This window comes from Chrysochloris asiatica, unplaced genomic scaffold, assembly GCF_000296735.1.
Source record: "Chrysochloris asiatica unplaced genomic scaffold, ChrAsi1.0 scaffold00011, whole genome shotgun sequence".
NCBI lineage: Eukaryota > Metazoa > Chordata > Mammalia > Afrosoricida > Chrysochloridae > Chrysochloris > Chrysochloris asiatica.
Window position 1 is genome coordinate 36783198 of NW_006408529.1, and position 18796 is coordinate 36801993.

The 18796-nt window shown below is 43.0% G+C and overlaps 1 protein-coding gene across 2 annotated transcripts in view; it reads left to right on the forward strand.

Annotated features, from left to right (window-relative positions):
• The window catches only part of RBPMS (RNA binding protein with multiple splicing), a 205852-nt gene extending 190229 nt beyond the window's left edge, over nucleotides 1–15623 (forward strand). Inside the window, exon 7 of one of the 2 annotated variants that reach the window (XM_006834492.1) lies at nucleotides 1941–2153. In XM_006834492.1, coding sequence (XP_006834555.1) covers nucleotides 1941–2072 — 132 coding nt within the window. In that variant the 3' untranslated portion in view covers nucleotides 2073–2153. Of the gene's footprint in view, nucleotides 1–1940; nucleotides 2154–15560 lie in introns of those variants that run through there. The other variant, XM_006834493.1, reaches the window with a different exon arrangement.
• The last annotated feature ends 3173 nt before the right edge of the window (nucleotides 15624–18796 follow it).

Below are 18796 nucleotides of genomic sequence, written 5' to 3' on the forward strand. Positions count from 1 at the left end.
CTTAGACAACGTGGCTTCTCAGGTCCAATGAAGGCAGACAGAATCCAAGAGAATATCTTGGTGCCTTGGCCCTCAGCAGTGATTACCCTTCATATTGGGAGAACGAAGTAGAATGTAGTATCTTTGTAAAGAAAATTCTTGATGGTGGCAATGGTTAGCATATTTGGCACAGAAAAATATTTAAGTAGCCATTGCTAAATGGGTTATTCTAAAACAGATTACCTAATACATAGATTAGCTTTTGCTTTTCTTTCCACCTCATGTCTTTGCTTCAAGACCCCTTCAATGACAGGTAGCAAGGGGAAGAGAGATGAACATAAAACTGAAAGGTAGACGTTGTCTGAGTTACCTGTATGTCCATGCTGAGCCAGAGATATCTTTGTAGGTGACTTGGGGCAACTGGAAGAGACGTTTCCAGTTACCCTCTCCACTGTCTTTCCCTGAGTGATGTTTCCTCTTTTCCTGTTCTCTTGCTAGACTGCCCAATGTCCTTTTATCATAATGTGTATATAGGTGATCCCCAGTGTATAAGTTATTATTCAACAACTCTGACCTAAGTCAATGCTGACAGAAATGAAACACTTTTTTCCCCTGCCCATTATTATTGCCTTGTATCATCAGTGTTTTTATAAATCTGGGAGTCTGTTGAAGAGTAAGTCAAATCTGTGAAGTATGCATCTGAGAATGACATCAGCAAATTATGCATTGTAACATATTGCTAACCATAATTTATACAAAAAATACAGTGATAAACGGGGAGGTAATTGTAACTTTGAACTCATGTTAAGTGGGGAACTATCTTTATAATACCAATCAATTGGCAATTAAGGCAAATTGTAATAAATGACATGAAGCAGTGCCAAGTTTTACTTAGTCTTCTGACTATGCCTGGCTTTGGTTAATCAACGAAAGCCTTTCACTATTACCATGGATAATCTAGAGTTGGAAGTGGCCAATTAACAATGTGTCTGTGACTTTTAGACATGACATCTCATGTCTAAATCTCAGTCATTAGTCATTGCTTCACTCATGTAATTGATGAAATCAGGCATAATTCTAAGGACAATGGGAGCATGACTTACAGAATCTAAGGAATCAGAAAGCCTTTCAACTGTGAAGAGATGAGGAGAAACAGTGTCAAGATTAGATACACTTAACCATTTCAGTTCCTGAGGTGCATTGCCAATGGTGGGACTCCCCACTGATTTCTTCCTTGATCTTGAGGTTTTCCCATCCTGGGGGGAACCACTTGGCTTTGCCACATCTGACATCTAGATTTGTAGAGCTGTCTCATCCAATATAAGTTAGAACCATGTGCTCAACCTCACTTTTTGCTTGGAATATTCCTTGTACAGTCTTGGATTTCATAAACTTCAGACTCAAGAACAAATTATATTATTTCAATCTGTCTGTTCAGGATGAGAATCATAGAATGAATTGGTAGATGTTTTTCATATTAGCTGGTCTGACCCACTTTACAGACCAGGAAACATATCTGAGAAGATGGAAAGTGTTATCCAAAGTTACAAATGGCTCTACCATGACTATATATGCAGGTCACCTGATTCCCAGCCCTTGCTTTTTCTACTCTGTAGGACTGGCTAACCAAAGACTTTCTCTTTAATGAAATTTTGGAAAGACTTCATTCCAGTGACTCCTTGGATCTTTCTCCTCTAACTAGCTGGGAAGCCCCTAAGAAGAGTCTTGGAGGCAAAGACAAGGGAAACTGCACTTAAACCTTCACCCAAAGGGCCTAAGAAGGATTTTACTAATTGGAGGTAGATCAGAGTGGGAAGGCCAAAATGGAACATCTCCCCTTAGTGGCTAAATTCCATTTTTGTTTCTGAAATCTTATGTCTTTGGAGAAACTTCTAAATAATTTTGCTTTTCTTAGCAATGTTGTGCTTTGTTTTGAGACATGGATTTTTTTTTTCTTCTAGTGTTTCTCTCCTGAGGCAAAGCCCAACACACCTGTCTTTTGTCCGCTTCTCCAGCAAATTAGATTTGTCTCTGGGAATGTGTTTGTAACATATCAACCTACTGCAGACCAGCAGAGGGAGCTCCCTTGTTGAATGTGCTTGTTAGCTATTTTCCCCTCTTTTACAAAAACTATTTCTTGGCAACATTTGAGAGATTTCAATAAAAATTGTAATGATAATGAAAATGATCTCAAATAGACTTCAGCGTTTTGTTTTCATGGTGATGCGATTTTGGAACAAAGGTGTGAACCTCTGCTGAGCTTTTGGGGGAAACTGGGTTCCCGCGACACTAAGTATATTTCATGTGGAAGAAGAACTCCGAAACAACACCCTGGGGAGTCCACGCCAGAGACAAGTCCTCATTGCTGCTGCTCCTATCTTCTTAAACTTGTAAAGGTTCTGCGTATTGCAAGATTATCATACCAGTGTCCCTAGGTCACATCTACCAGGAGTGCCCACCTCAGTAGGGACAGTGTATCTAGCTAGCTGTTTGAAAGAAACAGATGTGCTTTCCAGTCATCCCATTGTGATCCGAAGGAAGGAGGGACCCAGGAGACAGAAATTGTAATTGAAAGGGGTTACAATTGAGTCACATTTCCAGTTCTGCCTCGGCTTCGATCTCTGGTCTGGCACCCCCTCAGTTTTCGCAGTTCTAAGTTGAAGATGCTTATTCGCCATCAAATTCCACTTTTTAAGAATTATTTGGATAAGATAATTGGACTACAAACCTCAAGAACTGGCTTACTATAAAAGAACAACTCAGTGCAATAAACATCTGATTTTTGAGAAGGTCATTAACGTTAGCCGTGAGCATCCTGTTTACTTCCAAGGTCATTGGTATTTGTAATTTATTGCATATATTATGTAAGTCACCGTGAAGAGGAGAGAAAGCCTTTAATATTGCTTTCAGGAAGGTTAAACTCTTAAGAGAACATACAGCTGTTCCTGGACCTCAGCTTCCCACCTCTCAACTCTTTTAGTCTGGGTTCATTTTTGCTCTTAATTTTGTTGCTGAGGAAGTCAATAAAGTGCACTGTTCTTGCTGCATTCTAAAAACACAGCGCTGTTTACCTTCTACCAGCATCAGAGCCACACTCTTGGGCCAGAAACTCTTGCAGGTAAGTCAAACTGAAGTTTTTCCTTGGAGGCTTCATTTACCCTGAGTAACAGCAGTTCTTTCAGAATTCTTAATAGGGCTGCCATACAATTTCTGACTGGAACGTATCACCTAGATTTGCAATCTGTAAAACACACAGCAGAAAGGAAACAAAGGGATTTTAAAATCATAACACAGACGTCCAGGGAGCAAGTCATGCCCCATGGGAATTCCTTGTGACATACTGGAAAATTTTTTAAAGGTTAAACCTAAAATAAATACAGAAATGGACCATGGGAAAAAGAGACATACAGGCAAGCAGGGGAGAGATTTGGAAGGACTAGATGCTCCAACGAGTCCGTATAAGTTGCCTTAACTTCATAGCTACCCTGTCAGCACCATATTCAAGTGTTTCCTCAGATGAGCAGTGAGCTTCATCTGAGAACTGGGCTTTATATAATAAAATGAGATCGTTAAAAATTCCATGAAGCATCTCCTGCATCACTATTCCATACCCTATTAAGATATACTGAGATTAAGACAATAAATATATCGTCTCTAAATATACAAACATATTTGCTCAGGATATATTTAGAGAGTATCTTTATGGAGTAGGGTATGGTATTCAGTGGAGCACATGACTCCTTGCACATCTCCCAGCAGCCTGGAGGGTATAGATCCTACCCATGTACATTTAGCACTCACAAAGAAGGAGAACCTAAGTTCTTATTATTGGCCTCTGCTTCCTATTAGGAAAGATGTAGCCAGTGCTATAATGGTGGTTGGTCCCCTAAGGGGGCCTGTTTAAAAAGCCCTCCCTGAGACCCTTGGGAGACAGTTTCAGCATCTGGCCTTTCTGGCCAACCTCCCAAAGGGTAAGAGGGGCTTCAGGAAAAGAGTTGGGAGATTTGTTCTATAAATCCCATATCCTATCAATTCTTCACCCTGACCTCCTTGTCCTTGAGGCCTGTGTGTCCTCAGGCACATTGTCTTCCTTCAGAACAGACAGCACTAGAGGCTATTGGGAAGACCGTTCTGAAGAACTGCAGAAGTTGCCTCTGGACTCTTCGGCCCAAGGTTTTAAATGATTTCCAGACATAAGTGAAACTATTTAGTGCTCTGACATTTACCTTTCACTCACTCTAAAAAAAAATACCTGCAGCTCTGTGAAGGTCAGACTATGAGGAGAGGTCACCCCTTTAAAAGTGCTCTCATTGCTGAATGTGCCCTATTTTGTTAAGCCTTTTGTTCATTGGGAGCATCTGGCTTCACTCTTCTTGGAGGACCGGGGAGCAGCCAGATCAGACATTGTGCACACAGCCCCAGCTTCCCTTGAGTGTAGGACAGGGAGGCAGGCTGTTTCCCTGGCTGGCTGGGGGGTCTGCCCTGTGCTGACTTGAGCAGCTCAGAAAAGCTCCGAGATGCTGGTTTCCTATCTGAGTCCAGGGCAGTAACTGAGCAGTTGAAAGTCCAAGCTTGGAAACTTCTTGTGTCAAACATGGACTCTACCAACTCTAGCATTGTAGTCTTGATTAAGTTCCTTAACTTCTCTGGGCTTCCATTTCCTCATCTGTAAAAAGGGTCTAGTAATCTCTCATCTAAGATAAATGCCTGGCACACAGTAAGGATTTAGTAAATGCTTGCTAGATAGGTGGGGGGATGTTTGCTTCTCATGTGCCTTTTGAAGAAACAACTGAATTTTGGAAGCCCATGTCTAAGCTGGATTACCCTCAAATCTTTTATAATTCACATAGTTAGGAATTTTCTATTAATGGGACCACAGAATCCTCATAGCTACAACCAGATGGAAGGCAGAGGTTGGGGAGATTGAAGGGATAGTTAAAATAGATGGGGGACTCATGAGAGTACACCACCAGCTGTGAAGGCACCTGCCCTGCATCCAGAAGTGTGGCCCATACAGCTTGTACCAGAGCTGCAAGGATGTGTTCCCCACCAGGGGCGGAGTACTCAGTCAGCAACGTAAATAAGGGCTCACTAGTACTTAATAATAATCTATAGCAAACAATTCATTTTCACTTGGATTCCATCATATCTTTAATGTGTTGCTTAAAAAAAAAAAAAAATTGAAACTGCACTACAGATTAGTAACTAAACACAAGTAAACTCATGCTTACTTTGCTTATTGGGTGGTGGTGGTTACGTGCTGTAAAGTCGGTTCTGACTCATAGCGATCCTGTACAGGGTTTCCAAGGCTGGAAATCTTTACGTGAGCAGAAAGCTTCATCTTTCTCCCACGGAACAGCTGGTAGTTTCGAACAGCTGGCCTTGAGGTTTGCAGCCCAATTCATAACCACTGCAATACCAGAGCGCCAAGATTATTGGCTAGGCCAACTCAATTTGAGTAAATTTGAAAAGAGACTTTGAGTATTGTAGAAAGGTGCTGTGACGTTAAGAGAGAAACAGATCTTTGATGTAGAAAAAATTTGAAATCATTCACTAGAGATTAGTAAATAAGAACAAGTAAGCCTGGGCTTACCTTTCTTAGTGGATAACCTGACACTGTTTACCACAGGAACTCTTCCTTCCTAGCCAGGCTGGATGCCCCAACCAGAAAAAACCTTTCCCTAACAGGAAACTATCAACAGTGGGAAACAGATGATATCCCAGAGAGAATATGGCCCCTGCGTGTTACTTTACTCAAACCCGCTGTCCCTGAACTTTCCAGCTGCTACCTTATCGTGCTTTCCTATCAGAGAAACTGGAGAAGAGAAAGACCCACAGGTCAGCTAGCCCATTCCTCCCTGTGCTTTCTGGCGCTTTCTTCCCATGCTACTTCCACTAGGATTCTGCCCAGACAGTGGAGCTACACCTTGTGTCTTTTGGAAGATTTTTCTCTTCATGGTGTGTGACTTACCCCTGGCCAAACAAATACTCAATCCTGCCTACCTTCCTCATCTTTTCCCTCTTCTGTTGTTTGTTTGGCCTCCTTGGTGGTGGTGGTATGCGGTGGAGTCTGTTTGAACTCATAGCAACCCTGTATAGGGTTTCCAAGGCTATAAATCTTAATGGGAGCAGAAAGCCTCTTTCTCCCGCAGAACAGCTGGTAGTTTCAAACTGCTGACCTTGAGGTTAGCAGCCCAATTTGTAACCACTACACTACCAGAGCTCTTAGTTTCCTGGGACTGCCATCATGAAATGCCACAAGTAGGTGGCTTGAAAACATAGACATTTCTTTTCCTCACAGTTCTGGAGGCTGGAAGTCCTAATTCAAGGCACTGGCAGTACTGTGTTCCTCCTTTGTTGACTCTCGGGAACAATCTTTCTGGTGTTCTCCACTTCTGGGAGTCCCGGTATACCTTGGCCGTCTTTTGCTTACAGACAGCTCCTTACAGTGTCTTCTCCTTCCATGTCTGTGACTCTTCCATGTCTGTTTTCTTCTTTTATAAGATGTCACTCAGAAGGTATTAGAATTAGGGTCCACCCTAATTTGGTGGCCTCATTTAACTTGTTGCTAAGTGCCATCGAGTCAGCTCCTATTCATACTGATCCTGTAAAAGGTTTCCAAGGAGCACTTGGTGGCTTTGAAACGCCATCCTGCGGTTTGTAGCCCAGTGCTTATCCTACAGTGCCACACCAGGACTGCGCATTGAACTTAACTGATGTTAAAAGAAGAACCCTATTTCCAAACATGGTCCTACTCACAGTGTCAGGGACATAATCCATACCTTAATATTGTCCAAAGTCATTCATCCGTAGTTGTTGGGGATAGGTTTTCTTTGACTCGCGCTGGTACTTCTGAGTCCCAACCAGAATCTATCTCTTAGTGATGTGCAGGATTTCCCGAGACCTCAAGCGTTGCCGTGTTTAGGGGAACAACTTAAAAGTGTGCCTCCTGGAGGTCAGCAGCCTGACTTTCATTGGTTGCACAGTGTTTCCAAGTTACTCAGCCCTGTTCCATTTTGTACTTTGGGTAAGACTAAACTCCCTGGATCCTATGTGTGTTTCCCCCTGACATCATTGGTAGAATGATTTTCTCCCCTGTAAGGCTCACGTTAAGTGCTGTTTGAGCTCTCCTCTTCCTTGAGATTACTTACAGATGGATGCTCAGACTCACAGTTGGGTAGTGTAAAGTGCCTGCCACACAATTGGGGCTCAGTGCTTTTAAAGTAAACACACCAGCTCTTAATGGCAATTCCACACTTTGATAACTTTATGGAGTTCTTATGGTGCTGTGGTTAAAGTGGCTCAAACCCACCAAGCTCTCCACAAGAGAAAATATGCCAATCTGCTTCCATAAAGATTGTTGTTAGTCATCAAGTTTGTTCAGACCAATAGCAACCCTGTGTAGGATTTCCAAGGAACAGCTAGTGAGCTTGATCCTCCGACTTTGCAGTCTAGCACATTAACCCACAGCGCCACAATTACAGCCTTAGGAATGCTACTCTACCTGACAGCATTTCACTGTAAGAATGGTTTGGGTTTTTAGATGCTAATTTTGGTGTTTTAGGCACTTTTTTTTTTTATTTGTAAATTGGAGTGAAGAACATCTATCTCATGAGGTTCTTTTCCAGTAGAGTAAAAATGCTTGCTTGGCATCTAATAGTAATTATTAAAATAGTTTTTCAGTTTCCTTCCCTTTGTCAGAATGTGATTTTGTACAGCTATAGATTTTGTTCTATAGCATTCCCTATAAGCTTAAGAAAGAAACCCTGGTAGTGTTGGGTTAAGCTCTGGGCTGCTAACTGCAAAGTTAGCAGTTCAAACCAACTAGCCTCTACATGGGAGGAAGATGAGACTGTCACCTCCCATAAAGCTGTGCTCTTGTAAAACTGGTTGGTCACCGGGAGTCTGAATCGGCTGGATGGCAGTGGTTGTAGGGTTTTGTTTTTATAAGCTTAGGAGGTGTTAAGGATATAGGGACTCTGGGCCAGGCCCTCTAAGAGAAACCTAAGGCATCTTTGGTGAAGAAAGGAAGCAGATGGAGCCAGCACTAGAATGGTGGGCTCAGGCTCTGTAGTGAGATGAGGGTTTGTGGTGGGACAGCTAGTTGTCCACCTAGGGCTTTTGGCCATCTTCCATAGGCACAGGCACTTAGATACCATCTGAAAGCATGAGAAACTGCTTTTGGAATTAAAAAACCAAGTTTGCACAGAAACTTTGGAATAAGAATATAGGCTTCATAAAAAGAGAAACTTTTCCTTGAAGAAAACCCATTGTGACGGGATAAAAAAAGGGAAATCAACTCCAAATGGGATCATGTTTTATTCAGAATTTGGGCTGTGGATGAAGAAGGCCAGATCTCAGTGACAGGATTGAAAAGTGGGACGCCCAACTTCAAACCTCATTCCTTCTGCCACGAAGTGTTTCGCGCTTCACTGGGCTTTCAGCTCCTGGGGACCTCTGATGGCCCTTGATAGCAAACATGGTTAAAAATTAACAGATTAACAAAATTAAATATGGATGACATGCAACCACTGTGAACTTAACCTGACACCAAGTGTTACACGCATGGGTGCCCTCAGCCCATGTGGCATCTTGAATGAACTTCTGCGATGTCTGAGTGTATTTTGTATGCCTGTTTGGAAGCAAGAGCTTGACTTGTGCTTTAGGAAGATCAATAAAACAAGCTAAAAGCCTACCATCAGTTAGTTGGAGGTGTTCCCAGTCCTGGGGCCTGGGCTTTAGTTGTCTAGAGTTTGTTTCTGCCTGGGTTTAGACCTTAGAAATGTCCCACAGTCCAAGTGGGGAGGTCTGACAGAGCACAGGGACAAGACTGGAGCAAGGAGTTTTGCCGCCAGTACTTTCCTGCTCATCTTCTTAACAGTTGGTGGGTGGCGAGATGGACAAATTCACATAAACCATAACATTTTGCTTAAATAATAGCAACATGTGTAATTGCCCTAGGCAAGGAGCATTATATGCCAGACAAGTAGTAAAGAATGCTGCTGGCGTTTGGTCCTCTGTCTCCTGAGGAGAGGACAGGCTGACTTAATTAAAGGAAGTGTATGGGCTGCCAGTTTTTCAAGGGGAGGAGGGTGGAGGGATGGGTTATGTTTTACAGTTATACTCAATGGGCCTCTTTACATGCAGCAGAGAGATTCCTAGAAAGTGTTCATGGTGGATGCTTTCTTCCAAATGGAGAAGCTTGCTCTTTGAAAGAACTCTGTAATGAAGATTGTCTTTTTGTATTGCAAATCAACACTCCAATCTGTTTGGTGACTTTGGGGCTGTTTTTTCTTGGACCAGGGAATGCTTCTGTCTTGGCACCCTCTCCTCAGCCCTGTCATCCTGTGACCAAGCTTTCTGGAAGTTCTGATGTGCGTTATTTTGTGCTGCTGCTCACGGGGCACTCTTTGTTCTGGAGTGCTTTGGATGGAGTTGCTTATAATAATATCCCTTTCAAGACAATTCTTTTCTGCTTTGAATTTGTTGTTGAAACCGTGTGTTTTCAGCAATGTATTTTGAATGAAATGTAAGAACAATGTGTGTGTATGTGTGTGTGGTAACACTGATTTTGATACAGTTAGTAGGGCATATGTCCTGAGGGGTCTCTGGTGCTGTGGTTGATGGGATGAAGCCCATTTCTTCAGATTCACCTGACTATATAGGCCCTTACCCAATAGCTGCACACATTAAAAGTGGTATAGCAGTTTCCCACTAAACCCCAGATGTGGAAAATATAAGCAGGCACTGTATGTGCCATAGGTCATGAAAAGGTTACTTAAATGTGTGAATGGCTCCCTGCTGTTGGCACAATGTTAGGAAAATCCCCACCAGGGGATCTAGGACTCCATCATGGGGATAGTAGTAGAAACCTGTCTAAGAATGTCCATGTCTTAAAAACTGATTAATCCATTCATTTTGAGATAACATTCCTCTCATTCATATAAAATATTTGTTCAAGTTACTATTTTAAAGTACTTTGCTCAAGGTGAGACAGCTTAGTCTAGGGACAGCTGACTTCGAGTAGAGAACATGTTCCCATATAGAAGATGAGACATCTAGGGGCACTTGGTTTTGTTGTCTTCCAGCTCTAATTAGTATTATTAACAGCTGGACACTTGGCAGCCATATTGGTGTGTGTCAGCCCCTCAGATCCACAGAATGTTACCACTAGCAGGGGCCTCCCAGACCTACATTTCGCAGCAGTCACAGTTGTTGATGACTGTGGTCAGATACATTAGGAAAACCAGGATTAATCCAAGGTTTCTTTAATGTAGAAACTCTTAGAGCCTACTATGAATCAAGAATTCACTGAAGGGACATCCACTGCATTTCGCTCTAGTGTATTTGGCCACAGAACAGCTCTAGATTATCCGCCTTCCAGCCCTACTTTTGGAAAGCTTCATCAAGAGCAGTGCTTCTCAAACTCAAAGCATGCATCAGAACTTCTTGTAGAATTGTTAAACACAGATCACTGGGCTTTGCCCCAGTAACTGCATTTCTGACAAAGTCCACATGGTACATATGGTCCAGTGACCACAGTTTATGACCCGTTGATCTTATCCCTTTATTTGACAGAATAGCTAAGAAAAAGGATATCTATTAGTAATACCCCAATCCTAAAATCCCACTGCTTTCTCACTGATAGCTGACTTATAGTGACCCTATATAGGGCTTCTGAGCCTGTAAATATTTATGGGAGCAGATGGTGTGGCTGGTAGCATTAAACTGCCAATCTTGTAGTTAGCAGCTGGGTTGCTTAGCCCACAGCATGACCAGGGCAATCACTGCCATTGGGTGAGTGAGGGCCCTATTTAGCACTTGCTATCGTAGTGGTTACGAATCGGGCTGCGAACCTTAAGGTCAGCGGTTCGAAACTACCAGCTGCTCCGCGGGAGAAAGATGAGGCTTTCTACTCCCGTAAAGATTTACACCCTCGGAAACCCTGTACAGGGTCGCTATGGGTCGGAACCGACTCGACGGCACTTAACAACAACAACGATTGTTTCTAATATCAGGTGTAATAATGGAAACGAGTCCACTCTAAAGCAGATGAAGCAATGTCAGTTATTACTCTAACAGTGTTTTTCATGAGTATGCACAAACCCCAAAGGTCAGGTAGGGGTGGACCATCCTGGAGACTAGTCAAGCGTCTCTGCCTTTGGCAACATTATTGAGAACATGACTTCTTTGTGTTCTTGAATTCTCTGCTCTTAATTTAGGAAACCTCGTGGTACAGTGGTTAAAATGATCAACTGTAAAGCAAAATATCAGTGGTTTGAACCCACCAGTTTCTACCTCGGAAACTCTAGAGCAGTCCTCCCTTGTCCTGGGATTGCCATGAGGCAGAATCAATTAAAGAGGTCCTTGGTTTGGTTTTATTGATTATTCATCTACAAATGGAAAAGGATTGAAATAATTTGGGGGGGGCGGGGTACTTAGCATTATGTCATATGTTTATTCTGAATTGTTTCTTTTTGGCGTTTTGTGTTGTTAAGTGCAGTCAAGTTGGTTCTAACTCATAGTTTCCAAGGAGTGACTGCTGAGTTTGAACCACTGACCTTGTGGTTCAAACCTACCTTTTGGTCCAGTGCCTTAACCCACAGTGCCATACCAAGACTCTGGGCATTTAGTGCTTTCCTATCCTCCTAGTGAATCCATTATCAGTCACATGTAGCTAATACCCCACTGTAGCTAGATGATAGAGACTTCCATTGTTATCCTGCGCAGGGGGGCTGCATTTCCAAAGAGCATTCCTGAAGAAGTGGAATTGCAGATCTTCAAGCTTGTGGCTGCAGAATAATGAGCTGTAATAATAATAGATATTATTAAGGAACTCTGGTGGTGCAGTGGTAAATCGCTCCGGTAACTTGCCAAATTGTCACCAGTTACTACTCTGCTGCCCTGTGGGAGAAAGATGTCTACTTCCATAAATATTACATCCTAAGAAAGGCTATGGGGCAGTTGCTATGAGTTAGAGTCGCTGATGGGATTTATTATTATTAGGTTCTAATGAAGGTTATATAGTATTCCCTGTTGTTTATTCCCCTTGTTGGTTTATGTTACAATCCGAGTTCTCCACACAGTCTCTGACCCTGAGTACTAGCAATTGTCAGCTTGGACTGTGTTTTATGTTAGAAATTCTTTCTCAACAGGAACTTCAGAAGCTCCTGGAATTGAATGCAAGATTGTGAGTGAGTGTGTATGAGCTTGCACATGAGCGTTTTTCTGTGAACAGGATGAACACATATACTGGCTCATCGTCTTACACTTAAAGCTCAAGCAAGAATATTTACAACCCTTCTGTCTGTAAAGATAGAAGGAAACTTGGGTTTCCTTAGGAGCCGTGGTGGCACTGTGGGAAAGACTACGAACCACAAGCTCGGGACTTCAAACCCAGCTGCCACCACATGGAAGAACAGTGAGAGTGTTTATGCCTCTAAAGATTTACAGACTCACTAAACCTATATCATTTTGCTATGAGTTGGAATTGACTTGATGTCAGTGGATTTGGATTTGGGTTTATAACCTCTCATTAGAGGTTATAAGATAAGCACTAGATTGCTGACGACAAGGTCAGCAGTTCAAACCCACTGGCCAATCCTTGTAAATCCTATACAGGGTCGTTATGAGTTGGAATCGACTCCATGGCACATCACAACAACACCAACAACACCAGCATAGCAGCCTCTAGGGAGTGAGCAGGAGGAGCCTAGAGTCAAAAGCAAGACAGCAGCCCTACATGGGAGTAAGTCAGCGCCCCCCACCCTGGAGGAGAGCAGTGACTAGCGCAAACTAACTTGTCCATCTGAACTCTGGCTGCACCTAAGGAACACTGATGAGAAGCCCAGCCTCTGCTGGGGAAGCAATGTTCACTGCTGGAAGGTGGGTTCGGCTCAGCCTTGGAGCTGGAAGAGGAGGCTTCTTGGTGACAAATGCAGGGAGAAGATTCCCACCCTCTTGGCATGTACAGTAATGACGGACTATCAGGGACTTATTTTTACTACCCCACCACCACCACCACCACGTGCTCTCTAAGATGCTCAGCGTCATCTTTCTTCTCTGACCTCAGCTCAGCCGAGCATGTTTCCAGGACCCTGGGACCCCACACCTCTGCCTCCCTGTCTCCTGGAGTGCTGGGTGCCCTAGACTAGGCCGGCAGGAGTATTAGGACAATCTATATACCTCTCTCTTCCCTCCCACCACAGGGCACGTGCGAGACTGAGGGGGAACGAGAGGGGCTGAGTGTGAGTGGAAGAGGCAGAATGCAAGAGAGGATGGAGAGGTTGAGCGAAAGATGAAGGGCTTCTGCTGGCAGTCACCTCCACCAAGATAGAAATCATGCCATCCACTCATGTCTCCCCTGTGAACACCATCATGTCTTGGCCTCATCCAGCTCGGTGTTCAGCCCCACACCCAGGCAGCACTTCTCTGCTCCACCCTGATGCCATTGCACACAGACCCTCCCCATTTTACTGTGTGTCTAGGTTCCCAGTCCCCACCTACCTCAGGGACACTGTGCCCCTGGCCCATCCTTGCCCACCTGTCTCAAGGCAGCTCCAACTCTGTTCTTTGCTTAATGAGCAAGTGGATTCAGATGCACAAAGCCATAAGCCATGGGTAGGTATGAATTTTTTCTTTATTTCTCTTTTTTCCCTTCCTTCTCTGTCCTTTCCTTCTGTACTCCACATTCCTTCTCTTCCTGCCTCCTCCACAGTCCACATTCCCCCCTGTATTTCTCTCTTGCATACACTCTTATATTTCCCAAACAATATGTTTTTTGTTGTTGTTTACTTATTTTAACTCTACCTGCATAGAAAAGGTTTTGGATCAGTCACTGTTTCCTTCATTGCTGTGACCATTTCAAATGATGCTAGCCCTTGCCTTAACGGCGTTTTAATGCCTGCTAGTGGTTTCCAAGGAATACAGCCCTGCCCTCTCACAACACTGAAACTGCACTCTAGCCCCCCTCAGATTCTGGTACCTGATGCAGTCCCTCCCTCCACAGCCTGTCTGTGATGCACAGTTAGTTGTAGAGATTCTCTGAGATGTACTCCTGCTGCTGGTGGAAACTTAGAATGCCCCCTTGCTCTTCCTAAGTCTCCTGTCCTGAGTAAGTGAAATTAGGCATCCCTGCCCCAGGTTGGACAAGGTGGATAGAGTCCCCCAGTGTGGCCCCTGGCCCATGGCATTGACATCCTTGGAGAAAAGAGTCCCTCTGTGAGGAGGAAGGCACATGGGGGCATCAACAAAGGGAGCAGAAAGAAATTCCAAGAATGAGATCTGTATGTGGAACAAGGCAAAAGGCCAAGGATGCTCTGCTAACTTTCCCAAGGGGGCGTCCCGCTTCTAAACACCCAAGCTTTTAGAACCAAGTTAGGGGGTCTGGTGGCTTCTGGATTCTGGCCATGGGGATGTCAGGCAGAGTACCCAGTTAATCCCCTCCAAGACCCAAGCTGCCTCAAGTCCTACAGCAGCCCCACTGCACTCCGTCCCCCATCCACCCAAACAACAGGCTCTGCTTCATCCTCTGGAGAACTGAAAAGCATGCCATAAGGGGTAAGAATGATTCCATTGCAGAGCAGACCATTTTCATGCCAATAACATAGACTTGTGAATGTGAAATTACTTCTAGCCTCACATTGTGTTTTATTAGAAACTCAGGTAAAGCTTAAAGAGGTTGAGCCAGACCAAAGTAAAGAGCAGTTTTCTACTCCTGCTACCCCAAGACAAGGCCATCCATCTCCTCCAGCTTGTTCTCACCCCACACGTGTGACTGCTCATCTCTGACCTTTCCTGAAGGGGAAAGGTGGAGGTGGGGACACTGTCCCTTCTCAGTATAAAAGGAGGAGCAGAGTTAGCGGGATTCTTGCCTCTGTCCAAAGCATCTCGTATTCCATCGTGCTCCGGGCTGGCCCTCCATTGTAGAAAACTAGTGGAAGCGATGGGTTGCTAGTTCCACTAGTGAGAGACTCCAGGTCAAAGACTGCAGTGCCTGCCCCTCATCACAGCAAGCAGAAGCCATGGGACCAGATGCCCCACAGAGCTAGGAAGCCAGACCCTGTTTCTTAAAGATCTTAAATGGTAGAAAGAGAGTCAGGTCCCAGCCAGACATGGATGGGCTCATGAACTATTCATTCCTGGCTCCTTTTCAAGAAATCTTATCAAAACAGGTGGTTTTTAGAAAACCACTAAGCAGCCCTTTCCCTCCCCTAGGCATTTCTAAGTAAGTATGGAAAAAGGAATTCACTGGGCCAGATTCTAGCTGGGTAAATAGGAAAAGGAATGTGGGAGTAGGGAAATTGGTAAAACCTCAGCCCGTGTACAAGAGGGCTTCAAAACATTTGTGGAAAAATTCTGTTGTCTTTTCATTCCTTTTCCACAAACTTTTGAAGACCCCTTGTAGTTATAAAGGTGTGTAGGTAGAAAAGTTTCTGAGAACACTGCTGTACAGCCCCAGGGATGGTGGGAATACCACATAAGAAAGTGTGATGGGTACCATCTTGAAATAATGTGGAAATGGTAATGAGGAATGAGAATGTACCAGGGGGCTCACAACTTTCTCCCCAATGTGTTTTCAGATGCGCTGGCTCCCTCCCTCCGAGGCTACTTCTCAGGGCTGGAAGTCCCGTCAGTTCTGCTGAATACTCTGTAAGTACATGTTGTCACTAACGAACATGTCCAGCCCCCAGCACGTTTGGTAAATGGCAGCTCTCTTCCTGCTGTCTGCTCCCACTCTTCGGCACTTCCTTTGTCTGTCTTTGTTAAACTCACTTGAAAAACTCCATGTGGACCCTGCATCTCTTCCAAGAGACGGTTTTCTCCTGGGATTGAGGGAGAAGTGAGGTGTCGGGTATAACTGTGTTTGAGTCTAATTAATTTAAATAGGCATTTTGAGGAGTCCTGGGACTCCTTTTCCACAGGCAGTTCATTCTGTTGACCTGAAGAATAATTGGTGAGTCAGGTCACCTGCCCCTCAAGTTCTTGTGGACTGCTAAGTATGGTCTCGATCTACTGATGTTCTCACTTCACTGCCCACTTGCCAGATACGCTCTGGCTGTAGGGCAGAAGGAAAACTCCTTTGCTTGTGTCATCAAGCATCAAATAGAGGAAAGATCAGTGATCGATACCAGACCATCAGAAATCACACAATGAGATTATCAATATAGCCAGTCAGCAGACCCATACCCATGCTGGTCAGGATTATATTCCTGGTGGTGGTAATAAGAAGCAAGTTGAGGAAGATCATTGTTCCTAGCCCAATATTTTTCGGAATGTGTTCCAAAAAAAAAAAAAAAACCACTCATCTTCACGGATAATCATATGCTTCCAAGATCAAACAGTTATACAGATTTTTAGAACCTTAAATGCAACGTGGGCATCATGAATCTCTTAAAGAGGAGATATTACAGTGTGCAGTATATTGTTTTTGATACCAAGGAACCATTTTTTTTTTTTTTAATAAAATATTTGTTTAGTAAAATACATTGAGTACACTTTGGGGTGCACTGCCCTACCCTAACCTCTTATCCTGAAGTTTATGTGAACCACTGGCTCCATGGATCCTTAGACCAGTGATGGTTTGAGTTACTTTTCATTTTTCTGTGGTAAACATAGTACAGGACAATGTAGTAGGTTCTTTCCTTAAAGGTACTTGTTATTAGGTTGTTAGGTGCCATAGAGTCAATTCCAACTCATAGCGACCCTACGAACAACAGAATGAAACACTGTCCCATCCTCACAATGGTTGTTAAGCTTCAGACCATTGGTGTTGCCACTGTGACAATCCATCTTGTTAGGAGTCTTCCTCTTTTTCACTGACCTTCTACTTTACAGAGCATTATGTCTTTCTCCAGGGCTGATTGCTCCTGATTATCTGTCCTAAGTATGAGAGATGAAGTCTCACCATCCTGGCTTCTAAAGAGCATTCTGGTTGTACTTCTTCCAACACAAATTTGTTTGTTCTTCTGGCAGTCCATGGTACTTTTAATATGCTTCTACAACACCATGACTCAAATGCATTGGTTCTTCTACAGTCTTCCTTATTCATTGTCCAACTTTCACATACATATAAAGGTATTGAAAATACCATGGCTTTAATCAGGCACACAAACTGGTCCTCAAACTGGTATCTTTGCTATTGAACACTTTAAAGAGGTCTGTTGTTGTTGTTATGTGCCATGGAGTCAGTTCCCACACATAGTGACCCTGCACAGGGTTTCCGAGGCTGTAATATTTACAGGAGCAGAACACCTCATCTTTCTCCCGCAGAACTGCGGATAGTTTCGAACTGCTGACCTTGAGGTTGTGGCTGGGTTGTATGGGCATGGTTGCTGTCTCCATTTGGATAGGAAAGAGGAGAAAAATCACACACACAAGAAAACAAAATAAAATAAACAAAAAAATGAAAAGAGAAAATAATAAAAGAGATACAAGAAATAAAAACAAGCAGCAAACAAACAAACAAAAAAGGATAATAGCTGAAAAGAATAAAGAGGAACTGGAAAATGGAACTATGGAAGAGAAGAAATAAAAGGAAGAAATTTTTAAAAGATTACAAAAATCAGAGAGAGGGAAAATTTTAAAAAAAGGGGAAATGAGGAAAAAGGAAATAAAGAAAAACAAAAATTGATGGAATTCTTCAATTTTCTCATCAGTGGCTTTAGTGGTTGTTGCATAAATTTGAATAATAGTGGTGTAGTAACTTGTCTTCCTTCTAGTCATATGGATATTATCCTATCACAGACAGCAATATACTTCAACTTAGATCTTGAAATGCTCTTTTTGATGATGAATGTGATGCCATTTGTCATTCCCAGCATGTTTGTTAGATTCAAAATGGCTAATACCAGTTCATTTCCACTCAGTAATGCTTAGGATATCAATGCTTATGTGTTCCATTTCATTTTTCCTAGATTCCAATTTTCCTAGATTCATGCTTTGTACATTCCATGTTAAAATTATTAATGGATATTTACAGATGTTTCTCCTCATTTTGAATTGTACGCCGTCAGCAAATGAAGTCCCCAAAAGCTTTACTCTGTTCACATCATCATGGTCAATTCTACTTGAGGATGCAGGTCCTCTCCAGTTGTATTTTGAGTGCCTTCTGAGCTGAGGGCTTCACCGTCTGCTGCTATATCTGACAGTATTTTGATGCTCTTCATCATGTTTCAGTATCCAATATTCTGGTGCTAGCTGACAGTGTTATCATTGCTATTCATAATGTTTTCAGAGGCTAAATATTTGGAAGCAGTCCGTCTCTCCTGGTGTGGCGCTGTATGTTAATGTGCTGGGCTGCAAAGTTGGTTTGAACGGCAAGGTCGGCGTTTCAAGCTCACCATCAATTCCTTGGAAACCCTGTACAAGATCGCTATGGGTCAGAACTGACTCGACAGCACTTAACAATAACAAGTCTGTCTCTCCTTATTTTGAGTATGTCTTTTGTCTGGAGCCTCAGCTGAAACCTGTCTACTATGAGTGACTCTGTCTGTGTTCAAAATACTAGTGGCAGAACTTTGAGTATCAAAGCAACACACAAGCCACCACAGTGCAACAAACTGACACACACTTAAAATATATTTGTGTAGCAAATGTATTTTAAATGTCCTTTCTTGAAAAATTAGTTAGCAATCCATGGTAGATACTGAAAGCATTCTCTTAAAAATTGTTCTATTTTGTGAAATCTAAAACTTTGCTTTCAAAGAATATTTTACCCCAAAATGCCTTTTTTTAAGCTTTGATGTGTATTCCATGTATTCCAAGATTTCTTAACTCCAGAATTTCATAAGTCATGGTCCATATCCACCTGCCCTTA